General features: G+C 46.0%; 1 protein-coding gene across 1 annotated transcript; it reads right to left on the minus strand.

Annotated features, from left to right (window-relative positions):
- Nucleotides 1-2,220: 2,220 nt before the first annotated feature.
- On the minus strand, nucleotides 2,221-15,455 carry LOC127920196 (serine/threonine-protein kinase WNK1-like). The gene is made up of 2 exons (XM_052503990.1): nucleotides 14,641-15,455; nucleotides 2,221-2,663 (listed from the first exon to the last, which is right to left on the minus strand). Exon 1 carries the CDS (start codon nucleotides 15,450-15,452, stop codon nucleotides 14,832-14,834), a length of 621 nt encoding a protein of 206 aa, XP_052359950.1. The 5' UTR covers nucleotides 15,453-15,455; the 3' UTR covers nucleotides 2,221-2,663; nucleotides 14,641-14,831.
- Nucleotides 15,456-17,922: the final 2,467 nt, after the last annotated feature.

Consider the following 17,922-nt stretch of genomic DNA (forward strand, 5'->3'; position numbering starts at 1 on the left):
CTGTCCCCATCCCTACACTCTAAACTCAGTCTCTGTCCCAGTTTCTAGTCTGTCATGTCATTAGGCTCTCCCTGGCATCTGCTCAAATTCTGACCATGCAGCCTCTGTCCCCGTCTTTGCCTCAGACTGGCTCTGTCTAACCCTGTCCCTCAAGTCCTACACTCTAAACTCAGTCTCTGTCCCAGTTTCCCATGCCTAGCTCTCCCTGCTCCAGTTCTGACCATGCAGCCTCTGTCCCCGTCCCAGTCTTTGCCTCAGACTGGCTATGTCTCCATCTCAAGTCCTTAGGCCCTCCCCCTGCCTAGCGTCTGCTCCAGTTCTGACCATGCAGCCTCTGTCCCCGTCCCAGTCTTTGCCTCAGACTGGCTATGTCTCCATCTCAAGTCCTTAGGCCCTCCCCCTGCCTAGCGTCTGCTCCAGTTCTGACCATGCAGCAGAACAGCCCCAGCAGATGAGGTGCTGCTATTTATAGATCCTTAAAAAAAAAAGGAGAGCAGGGGGGAAAAGTATATATATCTCTCTCCCCTGCTCCTTCCTTCACTGGGTTAGAATATTCCTCAGGGAATGTGTGTTTTGGTCTCGATAAACATCCCCCCGTCATCATAATCTCCCCCCTCTCCTTCTCTGTACAATACAGCCTGCCTCGTCATCCACACACAGAGAGACAGAGGACACCGAGGTGAGGTGAGATCCGATAGCCACACAAACACACCAATCTGTTACTGGCCAGCAGCCGTATACCCTTGAGAAGAAGACAGGCACTACTTCTCTGGCAATTTTAAAATGGAAGTTTATATTGCTTTATTATCACACACAATTTCTGGGGCTGCAAAACTTTGTTTTCAGAGAGCAGGGTGCCCTACTTTCCCCTTGCGGTAGGGGGTGAACACAGACCTTCATGTGATGTAATAGTCTGTGACAACATGGTGGCCTCAGAGTTGAAGGAGAGTTGAACACCTTCCCTCCATCCTAACAGCCTTTTTCCTCATGGCCTACGCTCCAAGAGAAGTAAAAGACAAAGTAAGAAGTCCAGCCCAATAGTGTTTGCGGAAAGGCGCACCAAACGTGACATTTGACCCAAAAGCTACTGTAAAATTGACATTCCTTCAAGTTCAGTGGTTTTTCCAAGTGGAGCAGTTGAATAATGGATAGCCTGACTTGGGTTAGGACAAATCATACAATATAGTAGTACAGTTATAACAGCAGCAGTCACATTCATCACATTCCTGCGTTTTCTGGCTTGGGAACCACTCCATTCATATTGCTGTGATCAAAGCTCATGGCTATAGCCCTCTTCTATAGGCCAAGACCTCTACATCCTATCCCAGCTTGCTCCACTTTCAACAGACACCATGTGATATGGTTTAGCCCTGCAGCATGCAGGTGGAGAACTGTGGAGCCTTTTACCTCCATCAATCTCTGATAGAGAAGGAGACACACAGAAAGTCTATTTATTTCCCTTATTGTACTTTATTTGCACATTGTTACAACAATGTCATACTATGACATATGAAATGTCTATTATTTTGACATTTTTGTGAGCGTAATGTTTACTGTAGATTTTTCATTTCACTTTTGTTTATCATCCATTTCACTTGCTTTGGCAATGTAAACACGTGTTTCCCATGCCAATAAAGCCCTTTGAATTGAGAGGGGTGAATAAGGGCAGAGAGGGAGAATGGAGGGGGCAGAGAGAGAGAGACACACACAGAGAGAGAGAGCGAGGAGTAGGAGAAGATGGGAGGGGGCAGAGAGAGAGAGGAGTAGGAGAAGATGGGAGGGGGCAGGGGCAGAGAGGAGAAGATGGGAGGGGGCAGAGAGAGAGAGATGGGAGAAGATGGAGGGGGCAGAGAGAGAGAGGTAGGAGAAGATGGGAGGGGGCAGAGAGAGAGAGAGGAGTAGGAGAAGATGGGAGGGGGCAGAGAGAGAGAGAGGAGTAGGAGAAGATGGGAGGGGGCAGAGAGAGAGAGAGAGAGAGAGAGAGGAGTGGGAGAAGATGGGAGGGGGCAGAGAGAGAGAGGAGTAGGAGAAGATGGGAGGGGGCAGAGAGAGAGAGAGAGAGAGAGGAGTAGGAGAAGATGGGAGGGGGCAGAGAGAGAGAGAGAGAGAGAGAGAGAGAGAGAGAGAGAGAGAGAGAGAGGGAGAAGATGGGAGGGGGCAGAGAGAGAGAGAGGAGTAGGAGAAGATGGGAGCGGGCAGAGAGAGAGAGAGAGAGAGAGAGAGAGAGAGAGAGAGAGAGAGAGAGAGAGAGAGAGAGAGAGAGAGAGAGAGAGAGAGAGAGAGAGGAGTAGGAGAAGATGGGAGCGGGCAGAGAGAGAGAGAGAGAGAGGGGTAGGAGAAGATGGGAGCAGGCAGAGAAGAAGATGGGAGGGGCCAGAGAAAGAGAAGATGGGAGCGGGCAGAGAAGAAGATGGGAGGGGCCAGAGAAAGAGAAGATGGGAGGGGCCAGAGAAAGAGACAGGAAAAGAAAAAGAGTGACCCTGTTCCTCCACTGTGTCTTAAGGCCTCTCTGAGAGCCTGGGGACATTGTAGAAGCGAAAACGACCAAATTAAAATCAAACGGTCAATTAAGCCCAAAGCTTCAGTGAGTCAGCAGTTCTTCTCAGTCTGCAACGTAGGCCTCTCTCTCCCCTTCTGATCACAGACACCATGAGCTCTTCCTCCTTTACGGTAAATGAGAAAATGTGTCTGTTTTTAGACCACAGATTTAGACTTGAGGCCTTCAAAAAAAACTAAAATTACAAACATGAACTCTCCAATTTTAGAAACTGGTATAATATTAGCAGATGTAGCCCACATTCTCCATACAGCCAAAGCTCACACATCAGCCCGACACAGCAGAGCTCGGCTAGAGAGAACAGAGCTCGGCTAGAGAGAACAGAGCTCGGCTAGAGAGAACAGAGCTCGGCTAGAGAGAACAGAGCTCGGCTACAGCTCACACATCAGCCCGACACAGCAGAGCTCGGCTAGAGAGAACAGAGCTCGGCTAGAGAGAACAGAGCTCGGCTAGAGAGAACGGCTGAAGGAAGGATTTGGATGTTTAATTTAACTAGGCAAGTCAGTTAATTAATAAATTCTTATTTACAATGACGGCCTACCCCGGCCAAACCCGGACGACGCTGGGCCAATTGTGCGCCCCCCCTATGGGACTCCCAATCATGGCCGGATGTGATACAGCCTAGATTCGAACCAGGGACTGTAGTGATGCCTCTTGCACTGAGATGCAGTGCCTTAAACCACTGCGCCACTCAGCCATAATGGAGGACTTGACTAAATTCTATGCATCAAGACAGCTGGATACTATGCTCATGATTGGCTCTTTCTGCTTGGTTTGGGTTATTCTGAAAGGGAACAAATATAAAATAATAATAATAATATATGCCATTTAGCAGACGCTTTTATCCAATGCGACTTACAGTCATGTGTGCATACATTCTACGTATGGGTGGTCCCGGGAATCGAACCCACTACCCTGGCGTTACAAGCGCCATGCTCTACCAACTGAGCTACAGAAGGACCACTGGAGTGGGGACGGTGTAGAAAGGAGAGGAGGGTCACACACACCCCTCCCTAAACACTTTTTTTTTGTCCAGTGAGCTGCCCGCTCTTACAAATGACTGACGTCCTGCCACAAGAATCCAGGGAATGCGAGAGCAAACAGAAAACTAACCAACCAGGAAGCAGTGGACAACATAGAACCCATCATCAACCACAACAGACTGTCTCTCTCACACAAACACAATTACAGAGCAGCAGGCAGCACAGTCACTGCAGTGCAGCTCAGCTTACGCTGATGCAGTGAAGTGAACAAGCAGTCTAGTTTATCCCAGTTTTAGCCACAGAGGCTCACATAAGGCCTGTTGATCAATAGGTTTGTTCTCTCTCTGGATCCATTGTGGCATGGTAGTGCTATTGAAAGTCAAAACCACAGCACCAGTTCTTTAAGGTCATGATATGTAAGTCACAAGTAGGCCAACTTATGTCATCATAACACATTGTTAGTGAATAGACCCATGTTCCTACTGTAGATTGCATTGCAGCAAGCCTGTTTTCTGCACTAGTTCATATAGGTCAGGGATGATCCAACTCCACTTATTTTATACTTGCAGCCGTCTGTCAATATGGGGTTTTGTAGTGAAGAATGTGAACTGATTAGTTTCATTATTTTGACCATGTCACTATTGTTTAACTGGCTCATAAAAAACAACCCCTCAATTTTCTAAATGCGAAACACACTTCGGCCGGGCCCTCCTTCCAGACTGTCTGTTGTTCCACAAACAGCATGGGGTTTTAAAAAAACCTTTCCAGAAAATCATTTAGAGACAATCAGCATGACAGAAAGTGATCACGGGCCAGAGAGAAGAGGTTAGTAATGGAGCCAATACGCTATGCTAGTAGCCTTGTCATTTTGTATATTTTGTAGGCTGGTATTCAATAGGCAAAAACCTAGTGAAAAATGGTCTTCAGCGCTAAAACTGTATATATCTGATGTAACCACATTTTCATGAATTTGATGATTTAATCATCGAGTCCATTCAAAACACCAGGGGCATTAACAGGGAAGTATGACGTAGGAACGAGTCACTTGCATTGCTTATAATGGGAGGTAAAACAGAGGTGGAAGTGGGGGAGCAGGCAGGAGGTGTAGAGGTTTTCTTCTTAAACTCAGAGTCTTGGTTGGCCCTGAGGATATCTGGGGAATTACAGCAAACATCTTCACATAGTTTAGATCCCCATCTCAGGAGGAGCAGAGAGAAAGAACAAGCCTTGGCATGACACCATCTCTCCCCTTCTTTCAATCCCTTTCAAAGACAGACATTGAAACCTACAGGAGATTCAGTGCTGTAGGTAGCCTAGCGGTTAAGAGCGTTGGGTCAGTAACCGAAAGGTCCCTGGTTCAAATCACCGAACCAGCAAGATTGGAAAATCTGCCGTTCTGCCTTTGAGCAGGGCAGTTAACCCCCAACAACAACTGCTCCCCGGGTGCAGATGATGATAAAGGCAGCCCCTCGCACGTCTCTCATTCAGAGGGGTTGAGTTAAATGCAGAAGAGACATTTTGGTTGAATGTGTTCAGTTGTGCAACTGACTAGGTATCCACCTTCCATTTCTTTCAGAGCTGACCTGCTTTATGTTAGCTATTAGCCTAGCATTTAGCCTATTTCTGTTGAGTTTCTAGCTTTTAGTGTACTGCAGTTGGGACTTTTAGCATTTAGCCTAGCGCTCTGTGCTACTGAGGAGAGACGGACTGTAAAAGTAAAGAGCAGACAGTTCGCTTAAGATATGGGAACAGACAAGCGTCTGACGGAAACGAGAAAGACAGAAAAACAAAAAAGGAGAGGAAGACAGAGATGGAAAGAGAGACACAGAGAGAGGGACACACACACACACACACACCTTGAGACTGAGAGATAGAGAGCGACACACACACACACAGAGAGACAGCTAGAGAGAGAGAAAGCTCAGCTGGATCATGCTTCTTCAGAGGTAAATCATACAGCATGTCTGACGCAGGCGCTTCACTTGTCCCCAATTCACCCAGCCTTGTTCACGGCCCTGTTACAGAACAACCCCACTGTCACACAGGGGCTTCACCTGTCCCCAATTCAACCAGCCTTGTTCACAGCCCTGTTACAGAACAACCCCACTGTCACACAGGGGCTTCACCTGTCCCCAATTCACCCAGCCTTGTTCACGGCCCTGTTACAGAACAACCCCACTGTCACACAGGGGCTTCCCCAATTCACCCACCTGTTCACGGCCCTGTTCCCCAATTCACCCAGCCTTGTTCACGGCCCTGTTACAGAACAACCCCACTGTCACACCGGGGCTTCACCTGTCCCCAATTCACCCAGCCTTGTTCACAGCCCTGTTACAGAACAACCCCACTGTCACACAGGGGCTTCACCTGTCCCCAATTCACCCAGCCTTGTTCACAGCCCTGTTACAGAACAATCCCAATGTCACACAGGGGCTTCACCTGTCCCCAATTCACCCAGCCTTGTTCACAGCCCTGTTACAGAACAATCCCAATGTCACACAGGGGCTTCACCTGTCCCCAATTCACCCAGCCTTGTTCACGGCCCTGTTACAGAACAATCCCAATGTCGCTCTAGTGTAGCCTAGTCTGACTGCTGCCGCAACTCAAACCACGCAAATCCTCTACACCACACTGCGCCACTCAAAACCCTTATCCCACCCACCAGGCTCTGACAGAGAGAGGGGGAGGTAAGAGAGAGACAAATGCTTTCAGCAGACATGGAGCCCAAAGACTAAACCAGACAGACAAATTTACTAGCTGGGTGATAAAATGCAAAGCAGAAGAGAGAGAGAACGAGAGAGAATCAAATAAATAAAATAACTGTCAATCATATCTTTCAGAGACAAGACAAACACACTCAGTAGATTTCCATTACAGACTTATGTGTCCTATATCTCACACTCAAAACGTGTAAACGCACACACACAAGACACACACACACCACAAGGAAGGAGGACAGAGTTTGTAAATGAAGGAAGCGCAGCCTCTTCGCCTCTGCTCTGTCTTCCTCTGACCCAACACTGACACATACACAGTACTTCAACAATGAATCAAGGGAAGAGAAGGGAAATGGCTGTGGCTCAGATCCATGGGATTGGGTTTCTTCCTCCTCTCTCTCTAGCTGTCAAAAATGGCACCCTATTCCCTTTATAGTGCACTACCTTTGATCAGGGCTCTGGTTAAAAGTAGTGCACTATAAAGAAAATAGGTTGCAATTTGGCACTCCTCTCTGTTCACATCCTCTGCATTATTCACTGATGACGACACGATGGCTGTGTCCCAGAACTCCCTACATAGTGCACCATTTCCTACATAGTGCACTACTTTTGAGTCGGTGCACCAGCCTAAATAGGGAATAGTGTGTAATTTGGGACGCAGACTCTCGCTACTGCTCACTTAGCCATTGCCTCTGAGATCTCAGTGTGTGTGTCTTAGCTGCAGGGCAGACAAGGCAGAGTCACCTCCCTCACAAATTCCTTTACTCTGATTACTAACATCTCTGTGATAAGCCCCAGAGCTCAGGGCTGACTGAAGGATTACGTCAGAGCAGAGGGAGAGAAAGACCTCCAGTATGACCTCTTAGTCCATTACTGTGTTGTAATATAGAATAAATCGGGTCAATTTACATCTTCTACATTCTTTATGGCAGTTTTTTCAGTGTGTCTGTGTGTGTGTGTGGTGTCGCGCACGCGTGTCGCTGTGTGTGTAGGCCTAGACTTTCCTTGGCGCAGGTCCTGGACCTGTAGCATAATGGAAGAAGGAAGGCGAGCCAAGTGTAAGTGAAGAGTCTACATGACAACCAGTTTAAGGGCCATTAGAGCAGCACTTTGTGTCTACGTCCCAAATGGAGCCCTATTCACGATTTAGTGCACTACAAATAGGGCTCTGGTGAAAAGTACTGCACTGTATAGGGAATAGGTTTCTGTTTGGGCAGCAAAACTCTGCTGTCTACTCTCCACTACGACACAAGGTCACACAGACCCGATAGGAACCACAGGAAACACGTCAGCGAGGGAGAGAGAGGGAAAAGAAAGAGAGAAGAAGAGAGACGGATGGCTAGTGGAATGGGGTGTTGCGCAAACTGTGAGTCAGGTTCTGTTTCTATCACTCACAATGAAGAACGTGTCTCCTAAAATGAGAGTTTACAGGTCTCCTCCACTGAGTTACAATAACACTGCTTTGTTTCCACTGTCCTGTCCTCTCTCTGACATCTTAGAGAGAGAGAGAGAGAGAGAGAGAGAGAGAGAGAGAGAGAGAGAGAGAGAGAGAGAGAGAGAGAGAGAGAGAGAGAGAGAGAGAGAGAGAGAGAGAGAGAGAGAGAGAGAGAGAGAGAGAGAGAGAGAGAGAGAGAGAGAGAGAGAGAGAGAGAGAGAGAGAGAGAGAGAGAGAGAGAGAGAGATGAGACTCGTGAGGTGAAAGCGAGAGAAAGCACAAAAGATTTTTAAAAAGCCGAGAGAATAAGCTCAGAGCAAATATAATCTTTAGTGGCCCTGTTTTATCTAGCAGCAATCTCTTCTCTGCCTACTTGCACCATTATAATTCCTGTGAAAGGAAAACCAAATCGAGACATGAGATATATATGAATGAGACTCATGCGATACATGTGAAAGCGAGAGAAAGCACTGAAAGAAAAAAGCTACGAGAGCGAGTACTCAGAGCATATACGGTGCATTCAGAAAGTATTCAGACCCCTTGACTTTTTCCCCATTTTGGTAAGTTACAGCCTCAATCTAAAATGGATTCAATAGATATTCCCCCCTCATCAATCTATGCACAATACCCCATAACGACAAAACAAACAGGTTTTTAGAAATGCTTGTACTGAAAAAAAAAACAATGTACTGAAATATCCCATTTACCTGTATTCAGACCCTTTACTAAGTACTTTGTTGAAGCACCTTTGGCAGCGATTACAGCCTCAAGTCTTCCTGGGTATGAAGCTACAGGCTAGGCACACCTGTATTTGGAGAGTTTCTCCCATTCTTCTCTGCAGATCCTCTCAAGCTCTGTCAGGTTGGATGGGGAGTGTCGCTGCACAGCTATTTTCTGGTCTCTCCAGAGATGTTCGATCAGGTGCAAGTCAAGCTCTGGCTGGGCAACTCAAGGACATTCAGAGACTTGTCCCGAAGCCACTCCTGCGTTGTCATGGCTGTGTGCTTAGGGTTTGTCCTCTTGGAAAATGAACCTTCACCCCAGACCGAGGTCCTGAGCCTAATCTATGGATTTCACGACTGGGAATACAGATGGTCAAAGATACTAGGGATGCACGATATATCGGTGAACATAATAGAATCGGACGATATTAGCTAAAAATGCCTACATCGGTATTGGCTGATGTCTAGTTTAACGCGATGTGCAAAATATAATAATAATAATAAATAAATAAACTGATGTCAAAGCTGCCGTGCATATCTATATAACGTAGGTAGATGACGTGCATACCTATATAACGTAGGTAGATGACGTGCATACCTATATAACGTAGGTAGATGACGTGCATACCTATATAACGTAGGTACGTGCATACCTATATAACGTAGGTACATGACGTGCATACCTATATAACGTAGGTACATGACGTGCATACCCATATAACGTAGGTAGATGACGTGCATACCTATATAACGTAGGTAGATGACGTGCATACCTATATAACGTAGGTAGATGACGTGCATACCTATATAACGTAGGTAGATGACGTGCATACCTATATAACGTAGGTACATGGCGTACATACCTATATAACGTAGGTACATGACGTACATACCTATATAACGTAGGTACATGACGTGCATACCTATATAACGTAGGTAGATGACGTGCATACCTATATAACGTAGGTAGATGACGTGCATACCTATATATAACGTAGGTAGATGACGTGCATACCTATATAACGTAGGTAGATGACGTGCATACCTATATATAACGTAGGTAGATGACGTGCATACCTATATATAACGTAGGTAGATGACGTGCATACCTATATATAACGTAGGTAGATGACGTGCATACCTATATAACGTAGGTAGATGACGTGCATACCTATATATAACGTAGGTAGATGACGTGCATACCTATATATAACGTAGGTAGATGACGTGCATACCTATATATAACGTAGGTACATGACATAATGACAACACGTAATGTAGAGCTACACCTGCAACACAGCATTCCTAACCTAGTCCACAATGTCTGCTGTGGATCGAGCAGTCAACAAGTCCAGCAGTCATTTGAAGAGTAACAACATTTCGAGACAACTCAATGTCAAAAATCCCTTATAGCCAAGATAAAGGAATTCATTGCCCTTGACAATCAACGTTCTCTGTCGTTTGTGATGTTGGCTTTCACCGACTGGTTGAGCACCGGTACACACTACCAAGTGTTCCATTTTCAGACGTTGCCCTTCCCTTAGTTACACAGTAACACAGCGTCACTGCTACTAGCTTCACGACATACATACTATGGAACGCCGTTTGGGTCTTTGTGTGTCAAAGAAGATACAGTAGCTTTTGCCAAAGCTGTACAAACAGTCTGCAAACAAGCAAACACCGGCCACGAACAATGTGTTTACAACTCCGCGTTGGTAATGAAGCATCATTTTAAAACAGAGTTTAGCTTATCTCCAGAACTTCTCATAAATAACTTAACGTTCCACAAAGCTTAGCTGACTGCAGTCTCACAGCTCACAGTCATATCCCTGTGCCCTAATTCTATACAAAGGAAGATGAAATAAAGAACAGAGTTCGCAGCTGACAAAGGATTTAAATTGCAAATATCAGTCAAGTATAAAGGGGTAGACTAAGTCATTAAAAGTGACTGCCTTTGAAAAGCAACACATCCCTTTGAAAACGGCCTGTGGAATCGATATGAGTCAGAAACACTTATTCTAGTGTCCAAATTTACTACAGAGTGTAAATACAGGATGAAGTCAGTCAGTTATTCTAGTGCCCAAATTTACTACAGGTGTAAATAGGATGAAGTTATCCAGAGTGTGTAAATAGGATGAAGTCAGTCAGTTATTCTAGTGCCCAAATTTACTACAGAGTGTAAATAGGATGAAGTCAGTCAGTTATTCTAGTGCCCAAATTTACTGCAGGTGTAAATTGGATGAAGTCAGTCCAGTGTAACCAAATAGGATGAAGTCAGTTATTCAGTACCCAAATTTACTACAGAGTGTAAATAGGATAAAGTCAGTCAGTTATTCTAGTGCCCAAATTTACTACAGAGTGTAAACAGGATGAAGTCAGTCAGTTATTCTAGTGCCCAAATTTACTCAGTTATTCTTGTGCCCAAAATTTACTACAGAGTGTAAATAGGATGAGTCAGTTATTCTAGTGCCCAAATTTACTCAGAGTGTTATTCAGTTAGTGCCCAAATTTACTACAGAGTGTAAATAGGATGAAGTCAGTCAGTTATTCTAGTGCCCAAAATTTACTGCAGAGTGTAAATAGGATGAGTCCAGTTATTCTAGTGCCCAAATTTACTACAGAGTGTAAAGTCGTTATTCTGGTGCCCAAATTTACTACAGAGTGTAAATGGGATGAAGTCAGTCAACATCAGAGTGTAAATAGGATGCGCGTCTGGGTTGGAACACCGGGTAAATGAAGGTTGGGGGTGTCCACTAACATAGGGTGAACAGCTGTGTAGACTGCCCTCTACCCAATAGCATAGACAGTGAGACAGACCCACCCAGCAGCTCGGACACATAAGAACACGTAGCACATTTAGTTTACTTGGGAAATATTGCATCAATCACCTTTGATGGATGAAAAATTGTGCATCTAAAACATCCTCGGCCAAAATGTAAAAATGAATTACAGATTTCTGAGGACGTTGAGAAATTAAATGGGCTTCCTACAATAATGTCTCATGAGGACAAACACCATCAACCAAAAGTGGAAATCTGTCAGGAGACACACCTCTAAGACTGAAATCTAGTCTTTCTAATGAGCAACAGAAAAACACACGTGCCAAACAGCGTGTTCAGGCTCTTTAAGATACTATCATTGGTAGAAAAATGATCAGCCTAGAAAGTCATACAAAAACCTCAACTTAAGAGAAAGACATTTCAAAGTAACGTTTGGTTAAATCTGGCCCCAAACACGGGCCTCCCGAGTGGAACAGCGGTCTAAGGGGCACTGCACTGCAGTGTTTGAGGCGTCACTACAGATTTGGGTTCGATCCCGGGTTGTGTCGCAGCGGGCGGTGCACAACTGGCCCAGAGTCATCCGGGTTAGGTGGAGGTTTGGCCAGCTGGGATGTCTTGTCCCATCGTGCTCTAGCGACTCCTTGTGGCGGCTGGCTCATGACGCTGACATCGGGTCGCCAGTAATACAGTGTTTCCTCCGACACATTGGTGAGGCTGGCTTCTAGGTTAAGTGAGCTGTGTGTCAAGAAGCATTGAGGCTTGAGCGGTTTTTGTGTTTCGGAGGAGGCGTGGCTCTCTTGACCTTCGCCTCTCCCGAATCCATACGGGAGTTGCAGCGATGGGAAAAGACTAACTTGCCGCCGCCACCCCAACAAAAAAGTGTATTAATAGATAAAAACAATTCTGGCCTCAAACATAGACAATCTGCATTGAGAAAGAGACCATAGAAATTCTCTCTCTCAAGTCCAGCATGAATGGCATTAGAATAACGCTCAAAGGTGCTCGGTCCCTCCCCTCTACTTAGCCTGGCTTGGTGCTCAAAACCTGAAATTCCCTCTAAAACCGACTGCCTACAAGGTAACATCCCAAATGGCACCCTATTCCCCCGTTGAGTGCACTATTCTGGCCAAAGCCCTATGGGCCTTGCCACCTTTGTCAACAGTAGTGCAATAAATAGGAGCCATTTGGGATGCACCCTAGATTATTCTTCCTCATTTTCCCCACTGTCCCCCAAGCCCAGAAAACATTGACCAATTAAAAAGTGGTTTCCTTCTAGAGTTCCTCCACCCAACAACCAGCTCTCAGCCCTGTGGCCTACAAAAAGGACAGAGGGCCACTGCAGCATACAAGGCCAGGCACTCCTCTCTCTGTGTGTCTGTGTGTGTGTGTGTGTGTGTCTGTGTGTGTCTGTGTGTGTGTGTGTGTGTGTGTCCACTTCCCCTTTTCATTCTGCTCCCTCTCTTTGTCAAAGGCAAACATTGTCATCAACCCCTCGCTGCGCCTACTCATGACCACGGCCCCACTGCCTCCGCTCCTCCCTCCCTCCTCTTTAATTCCCCCCATCCTTCTTTCATTCCCTCCGGGATGAGACTGCTAGTTCAGCTATTGAGGATGCCCATCACCCCCACAACTCTTCATGATGCACAAAGCAGTCGTCGACCAATTCCAGATGCTCTCATGACGCCACGCCCACCCAGGCAGCGTGTGTAACCCCACTCCCACTACTTCATCCCATGTCAGTAGAAGTGCATAGTCTGTTTTACAAAACTGTCTGACAAACACTAACATCCATAGGACTACCCAGCCAGCAGGGCAAATAGAAGTCTTAACCCTACATGCAATGTACATTACGTTACCTGTGGTTAGAGTGGATACACACATTTACGTAACATTACCTGTGGTTAGAGTGGATACACACATTTACGTAACATTACGTTACCTGTGGTTAGAGTGGATACACACATTTACGTAACATTACGTTACCTGTGGTTAGAGTGGATACACACATTTACGTAACATTACGTTACCTGTGGTTAGAGTGGATACACACATTTACGTAACATTACGTTACCTGTGGTTAGAGTGGATACACACATTTACGTAACATTACGTTACCTGTGGTTAGAGTGGATACACACATTTACGTAACATCACATTAATCTACAGACCAGGAGCTCTTTATAGTTATTAAACATTCACTATTAGATGAGCTGCCTGGATGATGCTTGAAGGGGCACATGCAATCAGCCGCAACCAGGCGACTGAGTGATGTGATTCAATTCCGTGGTTGTGGATTATAGGGGAGGACTGTGATTGGACAGTTTTCTAGTATCTGAGCCCAACTGACTGTATGACTAACAAGTTGTAGCGTAAGTCTTAGTGACAACAACCGTTGAAAGCACCATCTCTGGCACAGAGCTGAGACCAGAGCTCAGTCACAACTCAAACATCTCTTTGAAAGAAAAGGTGGCAGAACAAGTGAATTTCAGCAGAGGGAGAAACAGCACCTTGTGACTCCAACACAGGAGGAAAACAGCTTCATTGCAGTGACCCGACCGCACTTTAAATGAGAACCTACTGAGTTTCATTAACAACATGGTTAACACGGACCCCCTGTAATGCGTTCCAAATGGTGCCCTTTTCCCATTACTGTGCCCCTGAGGCTCTGGTCAATGTGGTCGATTATACAGGGAATAGGGTGCCATTAGAGACACACCCCCTGAGTTACAGCTGTTTAACCCCAAGGTGTTATTTTTAAACTAACCTCCGACCCTGCTTACCTGACCCCCAAACTGAGGCTCCTTCGTGGAGGGATTTGTGAGTTAGTTATCAGTGACCGTATCACAGAGCCAAGGAACCAACTGCTCCTTCCACCACGTGAGCGAGAGCTGTGCTAGATTCTAAACGGAGCTGTGAATTCAGCTAAGATCCAGTCATATGACTGGCTGGCTGCCAAACTTTAAACTTTCTAACGGACATGTTCCTCTCTCTCTCTCCAGGCTTCTTCAATTAATGACCCACATTAAGCACTATGGGAACCATGACCACAAAAACAACTTCTTGTACAGAATAAGAATGTAGAAACTAGCAACAACATCCTGTGTGCCATTCTGTCTGTCTGGGCTTTTGCATCAGCACCTGCAAGTTGCACCCTTGCTGGGCATCATCTTACCTCAGCGCTGCTCTGACATCATCCATCTGTCAACCCTGTGTGATCTTTATCAGACGAGGTACTAGCAAGCTACATCCTTCCTTCTGCACCTTATCTGTGTCTTCATACCTGGGATATTTAGTGGACGCCAATCTACTTAGGTACTTTAGTTTGCCACTACAATAGGCAGCGGAGGAAGAATTGAGAGAGTATAATAAAACACTGTGTAAAATGTTACTCCGAGCAGAGAGTAAGGAAGTAAAGAAGGATAGTAAATGATTGGGTTGTGTCGTACCTGCAGTTCGCACCACGCCACCTCCACTGTCGTCTCCGTATCCAGGCCCTTGTAGACCGTCTTGAAGGATCCGCGTCCGATCTCGATGTCAAACTTCAGGAAGCGTCCATCCAGCGAGGTCCCTATGGCCTTGGTCTCCACTTCCTCTATGTCGTCCTGAACCTTTTTCTCTGCTTCCCTCTTCTGCTCCTCTAATAGGGCCTTCGCCGCCCCCTTCTCCTTCTCCTCTCGCATCTCCTCTGTAACACTACCGCTCTCCTCCTCCGCGGGCTCCCCGCTTTACTGGGCGACACCTCCTCCATTCCAGGAGCCTCTGCGGCGGCTAACGACAACAGCTTCTTTCCTTTCTCTCCGCCGCAAACATCCAATACTGCCGTGCATGGCTTTATCTGCACTACCGTACCATCCACTCTAGTACCGCCACCAACACTGGGCCCTAATACCGCACTACAAGGCCCCTCCCCTCCTTCCTCATCTGCTTCCACCTCGGCCACCGCCAGGCACGGCTCGGGTACCACCACAGAGGGGACAGCCAGGGAGAGCCAGCCCAGGCTGGGGGGCTCGCAGTCGGGCGGGGAGGTGAGGATGACGGCCTTGCTGGGGAGGTCTAAGGCGGTGGCGTTCGAGTCACAGATGACGCTGCGCCGGAAGAAGCGATGTTCGGCCTGTTTGGGGTCGCGGTCCATGGTGTGGCGGCGTCGGCGGACACCGTCGGTCCCCAAATTCTCACCAAGGTACGTGTCCGAGCTGGAACCATTCACATTCTTGGGTGGTGGAGGGAAAGGGGCTAGGAACTTGTCTGTTTCCGACATCTTGTTTTTATTCCAGGAGTGTGAGTGAGCAATGAGAAAAAAAATCTAAATAATGAGGTATAAATAAATTACAAGGAAGAACAAAAAACTTGAAAAAGTAACTGTAAACCTCAACCAACAATAAACCAAAACTTTTGTTGTGAAGAACAGAACACCTGTCGTGTTTGAACCGGCTGAGGGGAAAATATATAATATGGGTATATAAAATAAAACCTCTGGAGAAAACCCTCTGTGGAGTTTGGATGGGGGGGAGAGTTAACTTAACCTCCTCTGTAAGTGTCCCTTAGCAACAACAGTTACTATAACTTTACAGCGCTCAGGGGTGGTTGGGCCCAGAAGAGGGCGTTCTTTTATAAATGGAAAGAACAGGAAACAGTCAGAGGAGCAAAGCGCTGATGATGACACACAGGACCGTCAAATCCACACCATCCATCCTGTAGCGACCCAGAGATAGCCTTCATTGAGCATAAGGGACCACAGAAAGAGGAGGCCAGATAGTCTGTACTAGCAGGCTCAGGCTGACTGCTTGGGCCTGGACAGTGGACAGCCTCTGGTGTGTCGCTGTAGTGATGGTGGGGGAGGAGATCTCACTCACACCATTAACTCCCTGCCTCCAAAGCAAGGGGCAAATTCACTAAAAGAGAACAGAGGGAGAGTGAAGGAATGAGTCACGAGGCAGAGAAGTTTGGTTTAATTGCATATCCAAATTTAAAGTAACTGTAAACCTCAACCCCGACTCTGCTTGACCTCAGGGTTACAGCATAAAACAACTCAGAGAGTAGCTTGGTTTGGCAGCACTACTGCAGCTGCAGAACAGGAGACTTGGTTTTGCATATATCAAATTTCACTCTATTCCCTACATAGTACACTACTTTTGACCAGAGCTATTCCCTACACAAAAGTAGTTTACTATATGTCGGTGGTTATCAAACCTCTTCTCAGGGGAACCCGAGCCGTTCCATGTATTTGATCTATTCCAGAACTAGCACACCTGATTGAACAGGTCAACAAATCATCAATCCCTTGAATAGGTGAATCTAGTTCAAAGCTACAATACAATTGTGAAAAGGTTAGTGCTATCTGGGATCCTTGGCACATCTCTACCCTAAACCTCCTGTAGGTTTTCGTTTCAACACCAGTTGGAACTAACCCGCTTCAGTTTATCAACCACGCTTCAGTTTATCAACCAGCTAGAATCAGGTGCGCTAGATTAGGAGGGTTGGTGTAAAAACCTACAGAATGGTGCGCTCCGGGAACAGGTTTGGAGAGCCATCCATTAACCGTTTAGGAGGAGCGTCAGAGTTGGGATGTCCCAAGGATTCAGTTTAAACTTTTCCATTGTGGAAGGAGGAAGGGTCCCCGATGAGTGGTTTGAGAACCACTGATATGGACGTGTGCGATTTGGGACGAAAAACAGTGTCGCATCTAAAAACGAATGAGCTCGCTACCCATTCCATTACTCTTGTTCAGAAATGTATGGACATGTCGGAATATTCATTAAAGCACCGAATAAAAAAAAATGAATTCCCCATAATTGTACTATTTATATTTTCCCACGAGTCATTTCCACTGGTAATGTATAATCTCGTTTACCACATTTCCGACCATTGCTCAGATCATTTATTAACTGAGATTTTTTTAGAAATCCCAAAATTAAGATGAATCCGAAGTGACTTAAATGTAATTACAAAGAAAATAGAAAAACATCTGAACCTGGTTAAACACGAGCGGTCGTCAATCTGTGAATGAACGATCTCATTCATTTCGTGGGTCGAATCGATACCGTGAGCAAGCGAGAGAAAAAAATACACCGAAAAACATTGACGCTGTCAATAGTATATGTTAACGGTGACTCGATTTTGTATTATTTTCTTCCGATCATAAATGTTACGTTATTCATTTAACTTTATTGAAGAGTACGCTCTGTGGCCTTTCCCTTCCCACTCGTCTTTATAGCTAGCTAGCATAACTGGCTAACCATGGTGGAATAGTTCGCTAGCTACACTTCTGCAGTGTTGTCTTGTCGAAGCGATAATCAATTCTACAAACGAACAGGCACATTATCGACTGTCAATGGGTCTGTAGTACCTCAAGGGGTCTGTACCAAAGCGAGTGTACAGCGAAATAGTTATGTTATGTATCGTCAACTTGGACAACTAGCTCGCTAACGTAGTAAGGTAACCTCGGTAGTCTTGGTTACTTTACGCTCGCGCTGGATATATGGATAGTCTCGCGCTGGATATGGATCGTCTCGCGCTGAAAATTACTTCCAGACAGAGCGCACAATGCAGATAAATAGTTAGTGTTTGTTACAACAAACTAGCAGTAATTGCAAGTGTCCAAATGCCAGGCACGTTAAGCAAACCCACCCGACGCAAAACAGAACGCCGATACGGTTTTCCACAGCACGCGCTATAGCGAGCCGTAGAAGTGAGCTAAAACGCTATTTCGTAGCGAAACAGACTATATT

Source organism: Oncorhynchus keta, unplaced genomic scaffold, assembly GCF_023373465.1.
Source record: "Oncorhynchus keta strain PuntledgeMale-10-30-2019 unplaced genomic scaffold, Oket_V2 Un_contig_18594_pilon_pilon, whole genome shotgun sequence".
Classification (NCBI taxonomy): domain Eukaryota; kingdom Metazoa; phylum Chordata; class Actinopteri; order Salmoniformes; family Salmonidae; genus Oncorhynchus; species Oncorhynchus keta.

What these genes read in the sequence shown, in the direction of transcription:
- LOC127920196 (XM_052503990.1), bottom strand. Translation starts at nt 15,452, where the DNA reads ATGTCGGAAACAGACAAGTTCCTAGCCCCTTTCCCTCCACCACCCAAG.